Source organism: Acanthopagrus latus, unplaced genomic scaffold (assembly GCF_904848185.1).
Source record: "Acanthopagrus latus isolate v.2019 unplaced genomic scaffold, fAcaLat1.1, whole genome shotgun sequence".
Lineage (NCBI taxonomy): Eukaryota > Metazoa > Chordata > Actinopteri > Spariformes > Sparidae > Acanthopagrus > Acanthopagrus latus.
In genome coordinates, this window is record NW_023504055.1 from 303199 (window position 1) to 324925 (window position 21727).

At 42.1% G+C, this 21727-nt stretch overlaps 1 protein-coding gene across 24 annotated transcripts in view; it reads right to left on the reverse strand.

The window, feature by feature from the left end:
- Nucleotides 1-350: 350 nt before the first annotated feature.
- The window catches only part of LOC119015885 (transient receptor potential cation channel subfamily M member 7-like), a 48058-nt gene continuing 26681 nt past the window's right edge, over nucleotides 351-21727 (reverse strand). For 2 of the 24 annotated variants that reach the window (XR_005073597.1, XR_005073608.1), the window contains exons 19-40: nucleotides 20854-20982; nucleotides 20473-20724; nucleotides 19247-19421; nucleotides 18016-18148; nucleotides 17712-17890; nucleotides 17447-17579; nucleotides 16731-17230; nucleotides 14771-14859; nucleotides 14227-14323; nucleotides 14054-14130; nucleotides 13919-13956; nucleotides 13807-13835; nucleotides 12881-12925; nucleotides 12690-12755; nucleotides 11027-11310; nucleotides 10048-10130; nucleotides 9326-9531; nucleotides 9088-9139; nucleotides 8715-8821; nucleotides 5106-5189; nucleotides 2842-4139; nucleotides 351-2747 (exon numbers count right to left, since the gene is read on the reverse strand). Coding sequence is in view for 4 of the 24 variants with exons in the window: in XM_037091951.1 (XP_036947846.1) it covers nucleotides 4075-4139; nucleotides 5106-5189; nucleotides 8715-8821; nucleotides 9088-9139; nucleotides 9326-9531; nucleotides 10048-10130; nucleotides 11027-11310; nucleotides 12690-12755; nucleotides 12881-12925; nucleotides 13807-13835; nucleotides 13919-13956; nucleotides 14054-14130; nucleotides 14227-14323; nucleotides 14771-14859; nucleotides 16731-17230; nucleotides 17447-17579; nucleotides 17712-17890; nucleotides 18016-18148; nucleotides 19247-19421; nucleotides 20473-20724; nucleotides 20854-20982 (2823 nt within the window). In the remaining 20 variants the exon portion in view is untranslated. Of the gene's footprint in view, nucleotides 2776-2825; nucleotides 4172-5105; nucleotides 5190-5431; nucleotides 5557-8293; nucleotides 8612-8714; nucleotides 8822-9087; nucleotides 9140-9325; nucleotides 9532-10047; nucleotides 10131-11026; nucleotides 11311-12689; nucleotides 12756-12880; nucleotides 12926-13806; nucleotides 13836-13918; nucleotides 13957-14053; nucleotides 14131-14226; nucleotides 14324-14770; nucleotides 14860-15750; nucleotides 15930-16730; nucleotides 17231-17446; nucleotides 17580-17711; nucleotides 17891-18015; nucleotides 18149-19246; nucleotides 19422-20472; nucleotides 20725-20853; nucleotides 20983-21727 lie in introns of those variants that run through there. The other 22 variants (XR_005073603.1, XR_005073600.1, XR_005073599.1 and 19 more) reach the window with 22 other exon arrangements.

Here is a 21727-nt window from a genome sequence, read left to right on the forward strand (position 1 = left end):
TAATGCCAACATTCACATAATTCTGGGAAATAAACAAGACGAACTGACTGCAACCTGTGTTTCCTGGTGGTTTGTGGTTCCAGTTAGAACCATTTTATATACAACAAGCTCCTTACTTGATAAGTACAATGTGTTTCGGGGCAGCATGTACTGATCAGGTATTTTATTTATCGGGGGCAACTCGCAGATGGAACTTTTGACGCACAGAAAGAACATGCACTTTTGACATATCAATGCACAACCCCAACGCATAAAAAAATGAATAAATCATCAGAGCCAGCCTCTCCATAACAAAAACATGTCTTACCGTCTTACCATTTTAACTTTTGCAAACAATCAAATTTAAAAAATGTAGGTAGATTTGTTTTATTTCAAACCATGCACGTTTTTAAGCATCTGAAGCAGACACTTCACCACAAAACAATGCAGACTGATGTAAAAGTTTGTGACTGTACACTGCAGGGCATGTGAGCGGAGCGTGCGAAATATAGTCGGAGCGCAGAGCGGGTTTTAATCCAAAGGCCAGAGCGATGGTTCCTTTTCGCTCCAGTTCCAAGACTGGCCACTAGATGGCAGTACAAGGCCATCCACTGGCTCAAACAGACAGAACACAGCACCCCAAAACAATCTACTGTTCTTTACAAACTGAAAAGGGTTTCAATCGACAGGCTCTCTCCAGCAACAGAGCCGCTGCATGTTAGTTTAGGCCACATCGGGCAGTGTGTCCCAGCCGTAATTCAGTGGAAAACGTCAGGAATTGCTCCCTCTTTTAAATTTGAGCGAGCGTGGAGCGATTTCACCGGAGCTGAATGACATTTTAGGTGAGCGGAGAGCACTCTTTGAGCGGAGCTGTCTGGTATAACTTTGAGCGATGGAGCAAAGCAGCGAACACCCACGAAAGCAGGGAGCAGAAATTCTCGCCGCTCAGCTGCGCTCACATGCTCTGGTACACTGTGTACTGATATAGAAACGCATATGTGGCATATAAATACTGATAAGATAAAATAAATACCAGTGTGAAGAAATTGGAAAGATTTGTCTGTAATTTAGATTAAGCTCATTATTGACACTTTAAAAGGGGGCGAGAGAAATGCACACATTTTGCACAAATTTGATTGGCTGTAATTCTGCTCCCTGACCTCGCAGGAAAAAGGCACACCATACGGAGGTTATGTAAGGTTACATAAGGTTACGTAAGGTCCATCCTCCACTATGTGATTTCGGACCCAACAATTTCACTTTCAACAAATATAAATTTAAAAGATAAACCCAAATCGACTCCAAATGGCAAGAAAAATGCTCCTGAACACTTTCTGGCATAACAACTTTTGGCTCTGACACTTGCAGAATCATGTCAAAGGCCGTAACCCTCTGCGATGTACCCTTGCAAAGTTACAGAGCATCCGCTCCCTTACAGAGCTAACGTAACATTAGCCCTCCTGTAAAACACCATGTTTGCCATTATCTCAACTTCTCACAGATTAAGATCAATCATATGGCATACACTTCCTCATAGCATGTAACTTAACTTTTAATTAGTACAAAGGAAAATAGACAACTTGAAAAGTGACATTTTAAAAAAAAAGCAAAAAAACAAAAAATGTAATGTAAACAAAATCAAAAACTCAACTGGGCCAGTGGGAGTGTTTGTACTATCCAGCCTCTGCTGGGTGTCAAGTGTGGATGGACAGTCAGATACAGTCTTAGTGCTGGAAACAGAGTCAGCCAGTCTCTCAGTCTCTCTCTCAATTCAACTGGCTTTATTGGCATGAGGTAACACTGTACATACTGCCAAAGCACTCGTTTGGAATTGCATGGCAATGGATCTCCACCATCTTTTTCTCTACTGAGTCTTTCACAATGAACTTGGTCACGACGGCTTTCCTCGTCTGTCCCAAAAGCCGGCAGCGGTTAATAAACTGCTCCCCAGTAGCAGGATTCCATGCAGGTCCATGAGGAAAACATGTGAGGTGGCTGTCAAGTTAAGCCCCACCCTCCTGCTTTGAGTGACAGAAGCATGATAGCAGGACTGTCTGCTGCAGTGCTCTGAAACTCCTGGATGACACGAGTCCTCTCCTTTTGACTCATGGTGCCATCCAAATGCATGAAAGTGAAACCATGCTCTCTCAGTGGAGTCTCCAGAATGGAGAGGAAGCATGTAAAGTGAGAGACGACCAAACATTTGATGCTGCTATCTTCACATCGCGGCCTGAGGAGGTTTCCCATCAGTGCCTGCACCTTTGAGCTTGTCCTCCACTTCACCTTCTTCATTATCTTGTTCATCTTGTGGCAGGGCTCCACCTTAAAGTCTCCACAAACAGGAAGTGGCTGCAGGAACTCAAACAGCATCAGCTTGTCTTCTCGGGTTCGACGTGTTGGTACACCATGAACTGAGGGTTGCAGGTTCCTCCAGTAAACATGGGGATGGTTTCAAACAGCATCTTGTGGAAGAGCAGAGCGATGGGTTTGTACAGCAGCTGGTTCCTCAGCAGGAAGCTGTAGTAGATGACACAGTGCCGCTGACTGGGGATGGTCACACACTTCTTGTCTCGTGTCAGGACCTCTCTGTAGAAGCCCAGCGCCTCCTGGAACTTGCCCCGGTGCAGCAGGTAGGCCAACTGTTCGACCTTTTCCTGCTTTGCAGTGGATGACAGCAACGTGCTGCTCATCCTCGCTCAGCCACCGATCCAGATCCTCGCAAAACGGCTTGATCAGCTACAGCTGGGGCACGTCCAGAGAATTTTCTTCTGGGGGGCACAGGGGGTAACAATTAATCTGGGGGGGCAAAGGTACTTAAAATTACTTAAAAAAATGGAACAAAAATCTCAGTGTTCTGCGTACTTCCCAGTTTTAATAAGACTAAGACAATCATCACAATCACATTTTTCCATTTCACATCCCTCTTGCAATTCCTGGTGGGTCTCAGGAGTTGTGGCTGCACCAGTCTGTAGGAGACATCAAACCACTGTTGGCAGAGGAGAAAAAATTAAGGTTAATGTTCTGACAGGTTCTGACAGGAAATGTGATGAACTTACATGCATCTCCTCCTCTGATGGGGCAAAGGCAGCCACTTGCTGTGCTGCTGTCTTGTGCTCCTTTACCGTAATCACCCACTGTTGCCCTTGTTTTGCCCTGCCAAGCCACTCAGGGTTTCACATGAATTAGTAGAGTTAATGACTAAAATATCAGGGTGAAATTTACCAATGCAGACCAAAAGATCACAGTAACACTCACAGTCATGTGCTCTGCTCTGCTATCGTTCTTTCAAACAGCTCAAATATCTCTTCAGCAGCCTTCAGCATGTACAGCAGCTCCCAGCTGTCAATCTCCAGCAGTATCCCAGTAATTTTACCAGCCAAATTTGGCTGAAGGGCCTGAATCATTGGGTACAGTCGCTCCCCAAGAAGCTGTTATTGATCCATGAGTGGAGCTGCAGCTAACATGGAGGCAGCGAGTGGCTCTTGTCCTTGAATGTGTATGAGCGGCTCCATCACAGGTGCAGGAACAACCTGTAGTCTTGTCATGTGTGCAGGTACAGTAATGACCTGCTGTCTGTGTCTCTCTCTCTCTCCCTCCGTCTCTCCCTCACTCCCTCTCAGGTGTCGCTAACGTTCAGTGTCACAGAGGCCAACGTGCTGCTGGCGTCACAGTTAGCTAATTCTTCTACCGTCTTAGTGAAGTACAGCTTCACCGTTGTCATCAGTGCCTGCACCTTTGAGCTTGTCCTCCACTTCACCTTCTTCATTATCTTGTTCTACTTGAGGAAGGACTCCACCTTATTGTCTCCACAAACAGGAAGCGGCTGCAGGAACTCAAACAGCATCTTTTTTTTTGTTTTTAAGATTTTTTTCTGGCATGGACACCTTTTATTAAGCAGTAGACAGATCTAAAACACGGGAGAGAGAGGGTTAGAACACACAGACCACTAGCATGTTTGTTGTACAGTTATCAAGGAGTTAGTGCTTCATGCTCTGTACAGCGAACATAGCAGTGTTCTGTCTAGTAATCAGTTTGAAGCACCACTTAAATTCTTACCATGTAACAACAATATCCTTTAATAATAACCTACTGGTTCTACCCTGTCCGTGCTGAGTACGAGGGAGGGCGAGCAGGGCCTGCAGCTCTGGTTTGAGAAATGTCTGGAAATATTAAAAATTAATCCAAAATGAGTCTGAGAAAAATAAGACAAAAACAACATATTATTTTTTGGCAGGAGACTCACCTCAGTGATAAAGAGCATGAAAAGTTTAAACAGTTGGCTTTTGAAAATATATTAGCATATTACTAATCTTACAAACATGGACAAAAGAGAGGAGTTATAATATTAATCTCTGACAAAATTATGTTCCAGATCTCCAAACAGATAAAGGACACTGAGGGGAGATACATTCTAGTAAAAGGTTACATTGACCACAAGCAGGTAACACTATTAAATGTGTATAGACCCCCAGGTAATGATAAAACATTTATGGAGGAAAATATTGGATATAATTGCTGAAGACACTGGTGGGGTCCTTATCTGTGGTGGAGACTGGAAGATACAATTCCAACAGTCCCTCGACTCGACTAATTTAACAGAAAGAAATAATCCTGAGAAAGTCACCGTTAAGAAACTTCTCCTTGAAGCAGGTATGATGGATGTTTGGAGGGAATTAAACCCAACAATGAGGCAGTTTACCTTTTTCTCCCACCCTCATAACGTCCATTCAAGAGCTGATTACTTTTTAATGTTTCATTCAGAAAGACACAAAATTTTCAAATGTCAAATAGGGGTAAAATATATCTCAGACCATGCGGGTGTATATCCATCAGTGGCATATCCAGGATATTTTTACTGGGGTGGCCAAGATGGGACACAAAGCTAGTGTGGGGTGGCCATGGCATAGCCAAGTTTAATGGCACGTACGCAGCCGACCGCGGTTGAGATCTACAGAGCAGATTGTCTATGTTTAAGCATGGGGTTTGCTGTGCATTAGCAAATAAATAGCAAACACTTTGGGCAAAATTGGACCATCCTTTTTAAAATAATCATGTATGAAAGTACACAACAACTTCAAGTAACTGTTCATGAATGACACATCTGGACAAAACAGAACTTGACATACCATGCTCAGCAGGTGGAGCTCCAGACACTGCTGAATCACACTCATCTCTCACTATCTCCTCCTCTTCTGGGTGTGGCCGGTCAGCTGTGGGAACACACAGATATCTGAGAAATCTGAGCCATCAATAGGTTGGAGGTTCTGCCACACACACACACACACACACACACACACACACGTCTATGTATGTATGTACGTGTGAAAAAAAACTGTATATATATATTTATCAATTTATTTCTTTCACACTTACACATTCATATATACATCCATTCATACATACAGTTGTAATTGTATGACTGGAGTGACAAACAACTTGAATGTGAGCCTACATGGTACATTCCATCTGTCCAAGAATGACCCACCATCCTGTGCAGGGGGAGCTGACTGCTCTGGGTTACTACAGCTGTACTGAGGCTGCTGACTGGACCGGGCCATAGCTATTCTCTAAATAACCCTGGGGAAATGGAATTCAATCACTCAATCAGTCAGTCAATTCACTGTGATGTAATAGCTGTAACTACAAACATCAAGCAGGATCATTGTCAAACTGGGTTAGAATCAGTATGCAAACTACAGGTCTTAAAAACAGCTTTGACTCCATTAAAATGCCAAAAAGAAAGGAGGTGTCAACAATGTGCCTAATTATGTCTATTTATAGTATCTACAAAGGTTTATTTTTACATAACTACCGACAACTTCCATCACTTTTAATAACACAATTAACACATACTGCATCTCAAGCATGTGTGGCATTTGAATGCAATTTGCTCGTCTTCTGCATATTTAAACATCTAAAAATATGTGAACTGTTAAGATGAGCTAATTGATACAAACACAAAGTGCTTTATCTCCAAGAGCATAAAGTCTTTAAACAGCCCTTAAATCACAGAGCAGATAAATAAATCCCAGCTTGTTCTTGTGTAATAGCTACTTAAATCTAGTCTGTCACACTTTATTTCACACACTGGTTGGTCAGAAATATAACATCAGCTCTACTGAACACACACATCTGTAAAAAAAAAAAAGAAGCCCTCAGTCTTCACTCCAGAAAACAGCTGTTCATATTTCATGGCAGTATGCAAATAACATTTTTTTTTAAAAATGCTAACGTTAAATGCTTAACTTGGTTTGCAGACTGCTGAACTAGCTCCTCTTTTAGCTGCTACTTAGTACCAGATAAAGTTTTCCTACACATTCAGAGGGAACTACGACATTGCTAAACATTAAATTACCTCTCAATAGACAGATTTCAGCGTTTTTATCCAGCAGTTGATGTTGTCACTGTGGCCGTCCTCATTGATTGACAGCATTTCTCTTGTTTCTTGTGTTGATGAACTTGACCAACTACCTATCAGATCAGGGGTGGCCAATGAGTTTTCAGGGGTGGCCATGGCCACCCCAGGCCACCCCCCAGAATCACCACTGGATAATATCTATCCCTACATTTAGATGGTGAAATTAAAAATACCACATGGAGGCTCAACACGAGCTTATTAAATGATCCTCTGTGCAATCAAGACATTCAAAACGAATTTAAAGAATATTTGGAACAAAATTAGACTGAAGAACTTGAAAGCTTTTATTCCTTGAAGAAAAAAAGAAGAAGATATGGCAGAAGGCAAGGCAGTCCCTAAGACCCTTGCCAATCTTTTAAAAGATATCTTAAGGTTCATCAGCACCTTTATTACTGCTTCAAATTCAACAGGAAAACTTTGGAAAATACAAACATTAAGGATGCTTACAAACGTCTTAGACTGGCTGTGCAAACCAAACCATCAGATGGGAACGTGCACACGCAAGTTAACACAGCTTGCAGCGACTGGACTGAGGACACAGTTGCAGTTATCACTAGACATTTTGAGGGTGTACTGGCAGATTTCCACTTCACTACTGACAGCACAAACTGGCAGGAGCCATGGACCATGGCAGTAAACTGGGTCAAGAAAGAACTGGTTGATTTTAATATGGATGCTGCAATGAGAGCTGAAGTAAAGCTGAAGGAAAAACTGGATCAAGTGGCAGAGGACAAAGCCCTGTTTACAAGGCACCAGCATTACAATGACACATTTAAAAGCTAAGCATCCAGAGGCCAATCCTGATACTTGGTGACTCAAATACTTCACGGCTACCAAAGTGCAATGACAGCAGAGTACAGGTCGACTCTTACCCGGGAGCACGATTGTGCCATGCCCTGCACATTTTGGAGAACACAAAGCAAACGGATCATGTCCTCAAAGTCACTCTTTCATTTGGAATCAATGACAAAAATGCCAGGGATGGAGAGCAGGTAAAACGGGAACTGGAGGCAATTTTTATAGTGGCCAAAGAAAGATTTCCAAAAGCCGAGGTAGTCATGCCTCTGATCTCCTTCTCAAAACATTTTCCAAACAAATACCAACAGGTGCTCTCTCATATTAACACACTGATTGAAAGCTTGCCACACCTTCCAAAATTACCAAAAGCAATGTTTCAAACCGTACATGACCGAGTACACTGGTGTCCACGAGCGGCAGAACACATGTTGTCTCACTGGAGAGACATGTTGCAATTTGAATTAGCCATGGTAAAATGTATTTTTTCTCCTTTGGACAGACTTCTTCAGCTAATTCCTCAGTCTTGCATTGGCTTTTGAGTCATTATACATTTAAGTGTCCCTGCCCAGGGAAACTTACTAAAGGCATGAGTAATTTGTATTTTGTCACTGCTCTAAAAGTAACAGAGTTCAGACACACATTTGAGCTGGATGTTGTGCTTACATTCGCAAAAAGAGTGAATTGTGATGTATTTCAGTAACTAGCACTTAAGACTGTTGATGATGGGTCTCTTGGTTGGGCCAGTGAATCCTGGAGTTAAGTTAATTCATCAATTACACTAGAGCTTAATTTTTTTATTCAAGTTATAGACTACTGTTGAAAATATACATATTTCAATACCTACCGATCCTAAACATCTGAAATAATTTCACCAAGTTTAGAAACTGAGTCTTTGAATCACTGAAAAAGGAGGAGACTGCCAACTGAGGAGGAAAGGGGGTAGCAGGGAACCAGAGAATGCATCTCATGATGATGATGTGGTTGTTATATGGCTCTTGAGTATGTATTTGTGTTGTTAGGGTCAGAACGTCACTTTATCTGGTGTGTAGTCATTTTGCTTTAGATCTGATGAGTTGGAAACAAGGGGAAAAGTCCACATTATTTAACAGATCAGAATCTTTATTCTAACTTTTTTCTTTTTCTTTTTTTAATCACAAACACACTGAAATAAATGAACACCAGTCAGAAATGTGTCCTGCTTCTAGTTCTTCACTTGAATGTTTCCTCATACATCAGAGTGACAGTGCAAGTGTGAGGTTATTTTCACTTTTATCTGCTGAAGAGACGAGGGAAACTGTCTCTGTGTTAAACTCCATATAGATACAGGATGCAAATAACCAGTGTGATGGGGAAACTTGAACCTCCTGTGCTCTTTTGTGAAGGACTGCCTTCACAGTGGGAGATGGACCTGAGGAGCTTTTAAGAAGAAATAACACCTTATCAGAGTGCGTCTGTAGGTTGTAATATGAAGACGGTGCGAATATTTGTGATGCAAACTCTGTGGTGTACTATTCCTCACCAGGAAGTCTGAGTTTCCAACAGCAGGAGTTGCAGCGGTGCTTTGAGCAAAAGTTCCTAATGGCATCATCCCCCAGGTTGGCAGGTCCAAATATCATATTGTATGATCTGCAAGAGTCACACAGCAGTCCTATATAAATATAAATATTACTGGACAAAAAATCTGAGCAACAGTCAATTTAAGACCAAAAACCAGCAAATCGCAGGTGAGAAGCTGAAACTAAGTTATGTTTTCATAAAAAAAAAAAAAAAGACTTACTTAATTAATCGATTGCCAAAATAGATGCTGATCGATCAACTAATCCTTCCTTGTTTCATGTTAAAATAATTCAGCCAGAAGAAGCTGACAGAACACATTTAAAAAGGGCACTTACCCCTTCTCACCGCTCTTCATGACGGATGGATCCGTCAGAATCTCCCCAACACCTTCAGAGAATCACCAACACCAACACACAAGCTTTAATATCATGACATCAATATAACCCTCAACAGGAAGTCACTGGAGATAAAGGCCAATCTACGTGAGTAAGTGCCATTTAAAACTAGAAACAGGAAACTTCTCTTATAAATGACTGAGTGTGGTGACATGTCAGCATGCTGACAGTCTTTTACCCTGCAGGTCGAGTACCAGCAGCTCTCCACAGGTGTACTCGTAGGTCCAGTGGCTGAAGGCCAGCATGGTTTCCTCCAGCAGGTTAGTGGGGTTGATCTCCTCTCCATTGTTGTTGTTGAACTTCCTGAACTCTCCGGTAATGAACTCCTCTATAGCAAACCACTGTCCAGCAGAGTGACAGTAGAGCAGAAACACTTCCAGAAACCTGAACACACAGAGCACTCTGGGTTCAGGGTAATGGTTCACAAGAGCAGAGACTTGAACACGTAACGTCCCCAAAAATTCTCCTGGTCAGTTTCAGAATTTCCTTTAGTCATGAGGCGTTAAAGATAAAGAAAGAATTGCGTCCTAACAAGCTGCATGCTAAGTGATTTCAGCTTTCATGAAATTAGAATGTTACAAAAGGTAAACAAAGGTAAACAACTCCTTGACTGAATAATGTCATCAGTTTACAAAGGTCTTGATGCTTGAATGATTCAACACTTTGGGAACACTGAGTTAGACAACAAGATTGATATCACTCTCCTGTCTGTCTGTCTGTCTGTCTGTCTGTCCAGCTGACAGTTAGCTCAGCACAAGGAACAATGGCAACACAGTCAAAGCAGTGTTCATTAGATCAGGTGAAGGACGGCTTCATATTGACACTGATGTTCTGCCAAACCACCATGAGCTGAGCAAAACAGTCCAACAGGGAAACAAATAAAAAAATGAACGCGCTTACCTCGGTGAGTAAGGAATAGTCTTCGGACTTATTTGGTTGAAAGCAAATGTCAGTTTCTGAGCAGCTCGTTGTTGCTGAATTTCCTGTAATGACGCAGGACAACATATCATAACAGGTCTAATATTAATGTCCTACGTTAGCGTAGGTGTGAGAGCTGTTCCCAATATAGACGCTGAAGATATAACAACAAGAATAAAGGTCACAAGAACAAACAGTAAAGCAATTTAGTGGGGGGGTTTCTAGGGTTATGTATTACAGTAAATTCTGCTCCATCTAATGTCTTAATAGCAACAATCTATGAGTGACAGCTGATTATTTGATCATTAAAAGGGGAATTCCAGTACATTTAAACACAGGCTTTACATTTACATGTAACCAAAGGTTTTGGAGTCATTCCAGCAGATCGACTCATGCTGGCAGCCAAGACATGGCTATAATGTAATCCTCTGAGGCAGCAATGACAGTCAAAGTTGAGAGCGAGAAAACGTTAATAAATATTAAGATCTGTGGTTAGACCAGAGTCTCAAGTCTCGTTCAAGGGGAAGTCCCAAGTTACTGCTCAGCAATGACCTGGAAGATAAACTCCTGCTGGCAGCTCTTTCCCTCTTTCCAACTCTCTCCACCGCTGTCTTCTTGAAACAGCCTCTCTGGAGATTTCAGAGCCAGACTTCTCCTTGAACGAGACTTCTGGCTTCTGGTTACAAAAAGAAGCTTATTATTTGACAAAAGGTCTCACTATAAAGAATCATTTCTGTAAAGTTGTCAGACACTTACAAAATAAACACCTCAGCCTGTCAGTGGCAAAGTCAGACATATTTAGTGGATGCAATTTTCCACAGACCAATTCCATCCTGCAAACTGTATCTAACCTAACCTGCTGAGCACAGCAAACAGATTCTGTGAAGCTCATCAGTGTAAATGAGTAAAATGTAAGATTAAGTGTGAGTGTGTCTGTATCGGTCTCTGTCTGTCCTCCTACCCTGAGACAAAGGTTCAGCACCGTGTCCTCCTTGTAGATGCTCCACCAGGTTTGGACCACCTCGGGAGGGAAGGATTTGACTATATACAGATGTCCTGGCTTCAGGATGTCGTACTCTGACCACGTGCAGAGCACCTTGAGGGCCCGTCTGAGTCCTCCACCCATCTCCTCCTGGCTGAGAAACTCTACTTTGGCACAGAGGCCCCACTGGGCCCAGGAAGACATACTGTTGTTGATGGTGTTGGGGGAACTCTCCTCTAGACGGTACACAGTCACCGGCTCACCTGCAGAAGCACAGAGCAGCATGTGATGATGTGAAGTACAAAAGTGTCTCAGGTGTGGATCTGAACCAAGAACATTGCATTACAAGGTGATGGTGATATTACCTGTTCAGTGTAACACAGAGACGGTTCTTTTTCTAGGTTTGTCAGCCAGGGCCATCCAACTCAGTTCTTGTGCGCGCACAAACTAATTATGTTACATAATGTGACGACACTGCGGTTAACATCAGGTTAGGAGTAGACACGCTTAGGGTTGTCGGAAAGATCGTAGCTTGAGTTAGCGATCAATCTGTCCCGATCTTTTCGTGAGTTACCATCTAGAAATGACTAATAAACACCAAGTAGCTAACCGCGGCAACGGTGTGCACCGTGGAAGGAAGGATGCTGCTCTAACATTTAATTTAGTCAGTTATTTCCACGGTTTTGTGTTTTGCTGTACAGTCCTACAAAGCCAAGAGGTAATAACTACATCTCCAGAACTGAGTAAAGACCAGAGTCTAATACGTTTGTATCTGTTTACCTGTTTTGCTTTCAGGGTCTAAAAATGTGCTTAAAAAATGGCATAGAAAATGTTCAAGAACCGAAAAACTGATAGGAAATCACCAAACTACTGTGATTGCAATCTGGCCAGTTAAGGCTAGCGTGCAAGACCCTTAGCCAAGTTCATTTACACCCTTTTCCCGGTTTCCTGTTATTGAAAAATTCATCTATTTCGACGTTCCAACATTTTAAGGAGAAGTTTAGTATATCACTAAAATAAGACAGTCGTTAAATCGTAATGAAGTTAAAAAGAAGGCTAACCCCAGTTCAAGAAGCGCTGCTAGTAGGTAACTAGCCTAGCTTAGCAGAGGAGCTGTAGCCGTCGTCTCAGTAGTGTTGGACTCTGGTAAAATTATGGTGATGTGTAAAAGCTAAATTAGCCTCAGTTATATAACATATTTAATTGAATAAGAGGTAATAAGAGATTCAGTCCAAATTGGCACACACAATTAACAAACAATGGATTTATGTGTTTAAACTTCAAACCCCTTTACTCTCAACAAGACTCGCTTCTCTTTTTTTACATATTGTCTCTAATTTTGTCCAAGACCCAAGATTATAGTTTGTTGCAGTACTGATAACTGTATTATGTCTGTCAAAGCATCACACGATGATAGTTAAAATTTTGCTTCATGGCATTTTAAAATCATAATCAGACTAATAACTGGTTTCTGTATGATGCACTTGCTTGGTGCAATGAAAACAATGCACGAACCACATCTCTTATCTGCCACAAAACGTCCTCATTTTCCAACTGTTATCCAACTCTTGTTTCTCAGAAGTGTCAGCAGGATTTTCACCTGACCAGACATGTCTGACGCTATGCTGTGACCCAGACTTACCTCTCAGGGTCACGGGGGTGAAGGGTATACTCTGGGACAGCCTCATCAAATTGTTGCGCTCCACAGCTACAAGAAGTAACACAAACACATATAAACAGTTTAAGACAAGTGCAGAAGAAGAGTGAACAGAATACAGTCTGCATTGATTTTGGAAATCCATGAAAACATGATATATATTCTCCATGTCTCACCTGAGTACTGGTAGTTTTCCATGGGTTTGACAGGTGAGCCAATAGCTGGGGGGGGCGGGTATGTTGTTGTTAAACATGACAGTGGTAATAAATCATCTGAATGTGTTAACTGAACAGACATAATCTGAGTTGTTCCAGCATCCACCAGCAGAGGTCTCTGATCTGCTTCACAACAACAGCACAAAACAGCTGAAGCTCAATGCAACTCTTTTATTTCCTGGAAATAATTACTAAGCAAAAAAAAAAAGTATCTGTATTTGTAATTATCCTCTTGGATTTGTATTTGGAGGCTACATAAATGATTTGTTACTCACTCTTTAACTCAAAGTCAGAAGGACTAATAGAAAACAGATGTATAATGTTTTACATGCATTTTATGTTTTTTTATCTCCTTTTTTCTCATCAATAACAACAACAAAGATAATTTTATCTAGGCACATCACTTATTATGATCCATTCATTTATTTATGTCAAACAGAATGCAGGAGTGGGGCTGCAATTAGTTATTAATTATTAGTGAATAATAATAATAATAATAATAATAATAATAATAATAATAATAATAATAATAATAATAATAATAATAATAATAATAATAATAATAATAATAATAATAATAATAATAACTGACTGTTTTCTTAATTACATAATTAATCGCCTGGTTTGGAAAAAGTCAACATAGTAAAAAAAAACAACTGTCCATCACACTTCGAGTCTACGTACAGCAAAGGTCACTCTCTGGTTAAAAAAAAACACTGGAAAAGGGTTTTCATGGGAGATCCCTGTTTGATTTTATCAAACACAAACGTGTAAAAGAGTGAAAGTCACTCTGATAACAGCATCTGTGTAAATGCAGCTGGACTTGCAGATCAGGACAGAACGAGTGTGAACAGACTAAAGCACTACGGTGAAACCACACAGCTTACCGCTTAGTGCATCTTCTCCAGGGGCTCGTCTGCAGCAAAGAGACAACAGAGACACATCAGTTTTACATGCATATGTGTGTGTGTACATCATGTTAGCCAGCGGGACACTTACAGGCTGCTCCCTTGGGCTGAATTGACCTGAACTCTTTCCTGTTGAGGAAACAAGAAGACGTGGTTAAACAATGACAGAATCGAGCTACAGACGTGTGTTGTTTTGTTTGGTTTTTGCTTTAGACACACTTCTTACCAGTACTGCTGTCCCGGGACCCTCGTGGATGGGGGTGTCTTCAGCTGACACTCTGCTCCTGTCCTCCTTTGTCAGAGCTGCAGAAACACAGCAAACAATTACCAGCTGTAACAGTGAAAGTGTGAGAATGTCACTGCCGCTGTTGATTTCTGGGCTTTTTTTTGTAGGCTTACTGGAGTCAGGGTGGAGAAAAGCTGGTTTTCTGTCAAACTCTGTAAAACCAGCATAGGAGTTGACTGCTCTGATGTGACGGTGACTTTCAGCCTGAACCTGTAGCCAGAATTACAGACAAAGACAAAAGAAGGAGAACAAAGGTAAACTTTCAGCTGGTTTATATGTTTAATTTTAATAGGCTGAATGCTATTATATTATAACATTATCATGAAATATCATAATCAGTATTGATACTGTAGATAAAACGAGCAGCAGCTTGACAGGTGACAGATTGATCAATTGCATTGTGTCGCAATGGACAGACAACATCCTTCTGAGTATTTACAAGATGGGAGAAAAATATGACAGAAACACACACTGAACCAACACACCAAGTAAACAAAACAAAAACAAACATTTGGGATGCCAGCATAATTGGCCTGGAGACAAGCACACACACACACACACACACACACACACACACACACACACACACACACACACACACACACACACACACACACACACACACACACACACACACACACACACACACACACACACCTGCGATCTGGCCTCTGCAGTCAGGCTTTGCTGTCTGCTGGGGGCTTTTTTGGGTGTGGAGTGCTGGAGGTCCAAACTGTCTTTATGTCCTAAAACAAAGAAAATGCTGTCAGTCCATATTGGCCTAATTCAAAAAACTTCCCTTGTTGTTGGTGCATTATCAAAAAAACAAACAAAAAAAAAACAACGTATTTTTTCGATTTCTGCATCCTGTAACAATTTCCCACCAAAACAATCACAAATGATTGTTTTTCTAGCATTTAGGATTTGTTTTCTACTCCCACTGTGAAATCTAAGGTGATCACTGTGTTGCATTCATATCAAGAATGCCTGGTGACAAGACAACCAGATCATCCCAATTGTATAATAATCAAAGTTCAAACATCTGATTCACCATCACCTGCCAAATAATTCTTTTATCAGTCATGGTTAAAACTAAAATCTTCAACCAGTCTAACAATCATTCATGCTCCAGTCACATTAACTGTGTAAACCTCAGAACCACCCAGGAACAAAGAGTAAACCGGTCAGACTAGAGATCCAGACAAAGCACAGAAAGAAAAGTAAAAAGCACCAGTCAAAGGTCCACTGGAACCCTGATCTGAAGATGGACAGGCCCCAGAACCCAGTAGACATTAGCTCAGACTTGAACTCAAACCTCTCTTACCACGCTAGAGGGGCAGATCGTCCCAATGCATTTTGTTCACTGCTCCTTCGTCTGTGGGGTCCTCTGGGTGCCACCTAGCAGGTCGCTGTCTCCATGGGTGTCACCCAATGATGACTCAGCTTCAGGAGTCAGTGGGACTTCAGTGTCTGGGCTCTGTCTACTTAGAGAGCCTGATCCGCCCTCGTCATCGCAGAATGCCTCCCCTTCCTAACCCCTTTGCATTCTCAGGCTTTGCAGCATAAGCAGGCAAGCAGACAGGCCGAGGAGAGCCCGAAGTCTTAAGGATGAAAACAACTGTAGGATACATACTCACTCTCGCCCCAGTCACACTGCCATTTGCATGCGGGGATCCTGCGCCAATTCTCCGCACCCTCCTCTGTGTGAAAGTTTCGGACGTGGAGAGGGGGGAAATTTCGCTCCGGCACTGATCCGCCTCCGGAGGTAGTATCAGGGCCGCATTATTGGTGAGCCGTCCCAGTGTGAATGGATAATCTGGAGGCACGGAGCGAGGGCCTGTCAGTCTGACTAGTCTGATAACTGCACAGGTCCTTCACTCAACGAAATACAGAGAAATGTACCGCAAAGCAACATTACAGGACCGAACAACAGCAATGTAGTAACTGTAACTGTCTTCGGCAACTGATATGAGGAAAAAATACCACAGCTATACATGGAGAAGCGTCTTCCTCCCGCCTGTCCTACTGACTCTTCCTCACATTTCCACCGAAAAAAAGTGTTTGTCACCAGCAAAAACATTAACTCACCAAGTATTTGTGATGAACATAAATCACTGCAACCATCAGCCCTCCAGACCGAGACCTCAGGGCACTGCCCTCCAGACAACAGCCTCCCTCCCCGCGAGTGAGGGAGTCAGACAGCGTCCCGTCTACTGATGGTGATTATGTATGTAATTTGCACAAAAAATGTAACTTTGTCACTTTCCAGGACGTTTGATGGGTCAGTATCTCAATCGCTACATATTATAACAGCATCCATATGTTTATAAACTGTCAGCGGGTTTAGATTAAGAGGGGAAACACCTGGGGAAACACAGACATCATCAACATGACGTGCACCGTCACACCTCTCTAGGAGCCGCAGCGCCAGTTTTCTGTGTGAATTACAGGCGGTAAGGCGGAGATGCTTCACTCTGTGTGAATCACCATCAGCAGAGAATAGGCGAACTACCGCTCCAGAGAAAATGCAGAGATGCTGTGTAAAAAGGGCTACAGTTTTCACCATCCTTTCTCACCTCCTCATCAACAACAGACTCACTCTCAGTCTCATACTTACCCACAAACGCCCCACATTCGACAGTGGTACTGTCTGGCTTGAGGGGCTGCTGGTAAAGCCCAGTGAGGGCGAGTTCTGGGTGGCTGGAGCCACTGGGCTGGGAAGGGGTGCTGCTGATGTGGACCTGAGCCCTGGGGGAGGGCACATTGGGCAGGCTGGATGGGGAGTTGCAAAGGCCCCGACGGGTCAGCTTAATCTGGGTGAGTGAGTGGCCTCGGAGACGCAGCTCCGGAGGGGAAATGGCCACAGCAGTTTGGACAAAGGCGCTGGGGCTGGTGCTGAGGACCACGTTTTTTGACAGGCTGAGCTCCCTGGTGAACTGATTGTGGACCTTGCTGGCCTCTGAAGCCCTCTGAGCAGTGAGGGTCTTTAGATTGTCCACGGTTGGAGCAAATAGGTCCTGCAGGTGACCGATCTGAGAGTCCAGAGTGTGCAAAGAGCGTGTTATAAAGTTGAACTTGTTCCCTACGTCTCTTAGCTGCATACACATAGTCTCAACCCTGCAAAGGACAAAGAGTAACTTCAGTTAGCTCATGTAAACAAACTAGCATTTAAAATTCTTAAAAAGGAAATTTGAAAACCCATTTTATGGAGGAACAAATGCGTTCAGCACAACTGCTACACCTTACGCACAATATGTCTCGATGTCAGTGACAGTAAACATAACTTTAGTTCCTTTACAAGGAGGCTCCACAGAAGGCCAATATCAGTCCCACCTTTCTGAGGTCAGACGTATGCACTCTTCACTCCCCGAATGAAACTGATCATCCTTTTCACCAAAGTAAGTCTCTACACACTGCTCCTCAAAATCGTGAAGCTTCTTTTGGTCCTCCACTGTGAGCAACAGCTCTGGAATTAAAGAAAGAACTGTTAACTTCTTTAACCTACCAAATGTTCTTTGTTTTGAACACAAAGTGTTCTTTTGAAAAATGGCATCAGGCATCAATCAGTGGCGAAATGCCTCCAACTATGTGCTCGTACTTGCTCCGTAGGTATTCTCCTTCTTCCTCTTCCTACACATAGAGAAGAGGGAGTAGATATGGCAGAGCAGGTTGAAGGGCGGCGGGAGGACAGGCTTCTCATGGTAGGCCATAATGAAGTGGTAACGCTGGTACTTCCAAACCAGATTAGAAATGGACTTCACTTGCAAATACACATTGCTGGAAAACAAAGAGTATAGAAATTACACTGATGATGATGATGATGTGGAGAACGTGGCTAATGAGCACGCACACATTATTCTGGTAACACAGCTGGATAAAGCAGTGACATGTAGGGCACTTACTTGAAGAGGGCGATGAGGAGGTTGACCATTAGGATATACTGTACAAAGAGGTAGACTGCTTGCAGCAGAGGAGTCAGCCACACTCCTGCCACACACAGGGTCTTTACTGAGCTCTCACTGTTATTGGCACACACTGCGAGGAGGAGGAGCTTTTTAGGATACACACACATGCAACCTCCGAAAATATAAAGCTACATGGTCTCAAAACATCTTAGTCTTGATCTTTACCTAGTCCAGCTTGAAAATAACAAGGTAATTGGAGTAACAGTTTAATGATGAAGAGGTAATAGGTAATGCCATGTAATTAGATGTGTTCTGGGTTTTTCATTATATGGTTTCAACTAATATTACCATGAAATTAAATAGAATCAGGTATTTTAGCATTTTGCAGGCTTGATTCGGGAACTGTTTCCAGATAACAAGTGACAGAATTTGAAGGGATAGTTTGGGTTTTTTGAAGTGGGATCATATAAAGTACATATCTATAGTCGATCTGTTCCCACCGATCAGCACAGCCTCAGTTTGGAGAAGTAGAGAGCCGCTCCACTCACCTTAAAACATCTCTAACAGTTCAAGTGTACGTTGTAAAGGGAAAATTCATGCCGCTTTACGTTGCCATCAGACCTCCCTTTCTTTTGGCACTACATTTTCTCAACGGTAGAACCTCTGTATCCCTACGCAGCTGCGCTAATGCGTATTTTCTACCAAGAGTGTTCATGTGATTTGGAAGGAATTACAATGATAGTAGCCTGTTATATGGTAAAAACATGAACTTATATTACTAGAATTTATTCAGGGGAATATTTTTAATGATTATTCAAAATTGAACCTTTAGCGTTTAATAATTTTTTTTCCTCCTCGTTTTTTTTTTTGTTTTTTTTTTAACCTTTTCTACAAACCTACACTGCTTAATTGACAAATGACTATCTATCACCTCCTCAGTTTTTATGAAGGTCACGTTAGCTGTCATAAATTATGTGATCATTTCCAACTGTGGGTGAGAGGTTGGTACAGCCTACTCGGGTTAAGTGGCACAGCCAGCTGTTTGTTCCACCAAAGCTTCAAATGCGCCAGACTCAAGTGATCAACACTCAATGCTCCATTTCATCCAGACCGCTTGTCACTGAGTTGAGGCAGTCGACGATATGGTGAAGCAAAAGGCACCGCACTGCCCAAAGAGACCAGTGTTGGCTACCCTCGTAATCTCCCCTACCATCCTCATAGTCCTTACCATCGATTTCATAAGCATATACTTCCCCGTACATCATCCAGTACGGCTGGAAGACCACATCTCTGACCAGCGTCCAGCTGGGCTCCTCATGTGGGTACAGAATGGCTTTCCTGGGTATGCCATAGCTCAGCAGGACTATGGCCATTATTAGTACAACATAAAACATGTTGGCCACCTGAAAGAGGGACACACCAAATGAGAAACATGTAACTGATGGCATTGTCACTACTTGAAACAATCTTTGAATTAGAAAGTCTCAATTTTGCACACACGTCTACTCTGGGGATCAAACATCAGCACTACATCATTAATTTAGCTTGAGAGGACAAGACTGATGCAACTTATATATCTGCAGACTAAATGAAAAGCTAACGATAGCAGCCAGTCAGGATGAAGTCTGAAAACAGGGGAAATGGTTAACCTGGAACATTATAACAAAGCAGTGTATCTTCAGGTAAAAACGAGTCAGCATTGCTTGAATCATTGCTGATTCTACTGCTCCGTCCTTCGAACCGGCAGCGCTCATGTTTTGAAAACATGTAAACCACGTCCCTCCAGTTCAAAGGGAACTGAGGGTACCCATCTTTTCCGATTTGGTTAATGTAATTGTGTTTTCTGTTGTTTGTTTTGTTATTGTGTTTTCTGTTTTGTTGTTGTGTTTCCTGCTTTCTGTTTTGTTGTTGTGTTTCCTGTTTTCTGTTTTGTTGTGTTTTCTGTTTTTTGTTTTGTTGTTGCGTCTCCTGTTTTCTGTTTTGTTGTTGTGTTTTCTGATTTGCCGTTGTGATTTGAACTTTAGGGCCACCATACAAGCCTCTACTTACTACTGCTTATTACTTCAGGGCAAGAAAGTACATTTCAAAAATGAACAAACAACTGCTTTAAAAAAGTATAATCAACAAGGTTTTGTCATGACTGTCAGATCATTTCGCTCAATATGCTTTTGGAGGTAATCCACCTCTAAAAAATGATAAAAATACTATGTTTAAACTACAACGTGGAGCTGCTCTAACACTGAAACCAATTGCTAAAAAGCTGCATACTGTCATGGCTTTATGTATCAATAATCACTGGTAGACATATTTTTTTCTGCATTGTGTAAATATAAGAGCACCTTCAGAAACAAATGTGGAAGAAAAAGTAATGACAGTCTTTCAACGGCATATAAAAACACTGATATCTGCTTGCTTACATCATCCAGCGGTGCCCCTCTCTCTCACAGAACTCACCATTTTAGCGATCATCATGACGTACGGTCCAGCTTGATGGTTCACAGCCAGGATATCCATGAGTCGCACGTACCAGAAGATGATATTGAGACAATACACCGTCCTCCCGGGGACAAAGGCTTCTCCTCCAGTCATTCTCAGGCCGAAGCCAATAAAGAAGGTCACGATGGCCAGAAAGTCAGACAAATTGAAATAGTCACTGAACCACACCTTTATCTTCTGGCTTATTTTGCCTGCTTCAGACATAAACATCTACAAAAAAGTAAGGATGAAGAGGCACAACATGAAATAATAATCAGGAGATGAACTAAGGACTAGGACTAACCAAAGTTAGTCTTTGTCATAATTTTTAAATGTCTTAAATATTTCAGTTCCACATACCTCTTGAATTTTCTCAATGGCAGAGGTGAATATGTAGAGGATGACCACCCACTCTTGAGGAGAAGGCCATTCAGGCATTTTCACCAGGACCACATACGAGTAGAACATCAAGAAGCCCAGGTAGAAGAGCTGACAATCGCAGACACAACAATAACACTCTTTAACAACCCTGAAATATCATAGGAAATGCTTATTCTACGTATACATTTCTTAAACCTTACAAATGTGAGCAATTTAGATAGACAGTACGTAAGATAAGTTGGACATAGATGTTAACTGTCATGTGTTCCTCTCTCTGAAATATTTTGAGACAAGGTCAGTTGAGGCCCTCTGGAGGGGCTGAATCACATCGTGGCACTTAAAGTCAGAAGCAAATAGTCTTGACGAAGGCCCCTGAGGTCTCAGAGCTCAGCTGGTGGTTAGCTGTGTGGATAGGGCCCGTGTGAGAGAAGACAAACTTCAGCTTCGAGGTCTCAAGTGAAATCACAGTTCCTGACAAAGCCTGCTTTCACAGGGGAGGGATGAGGGAATTACGTAAGAAATAGACATGGGAATTTTAAAACACAGCCCTCATTTAAAGCTGCAATAATCAGTTACCTTATAGTAACACAGAATAACACTTCTAAATGTGAATTAACACAGTCCCCTGTGTGTGTGAAGCATAGGTCAACCATCCCGCAGACTGTGGGAAACTTTGTAAATGTCCATCGAGACAGGCAATTTATATATGAGTTGTTGCAGCACTTGGGTTTTAAATTCAAGTGACTTTCAGCACTACAAGCTCTGCTAATACTTTAAGAAATACATCCTGAACAGGAACATTGACACCAGGGATGATCCTACAGTAAATAAATGTATTCCCACAAAAAAGGTT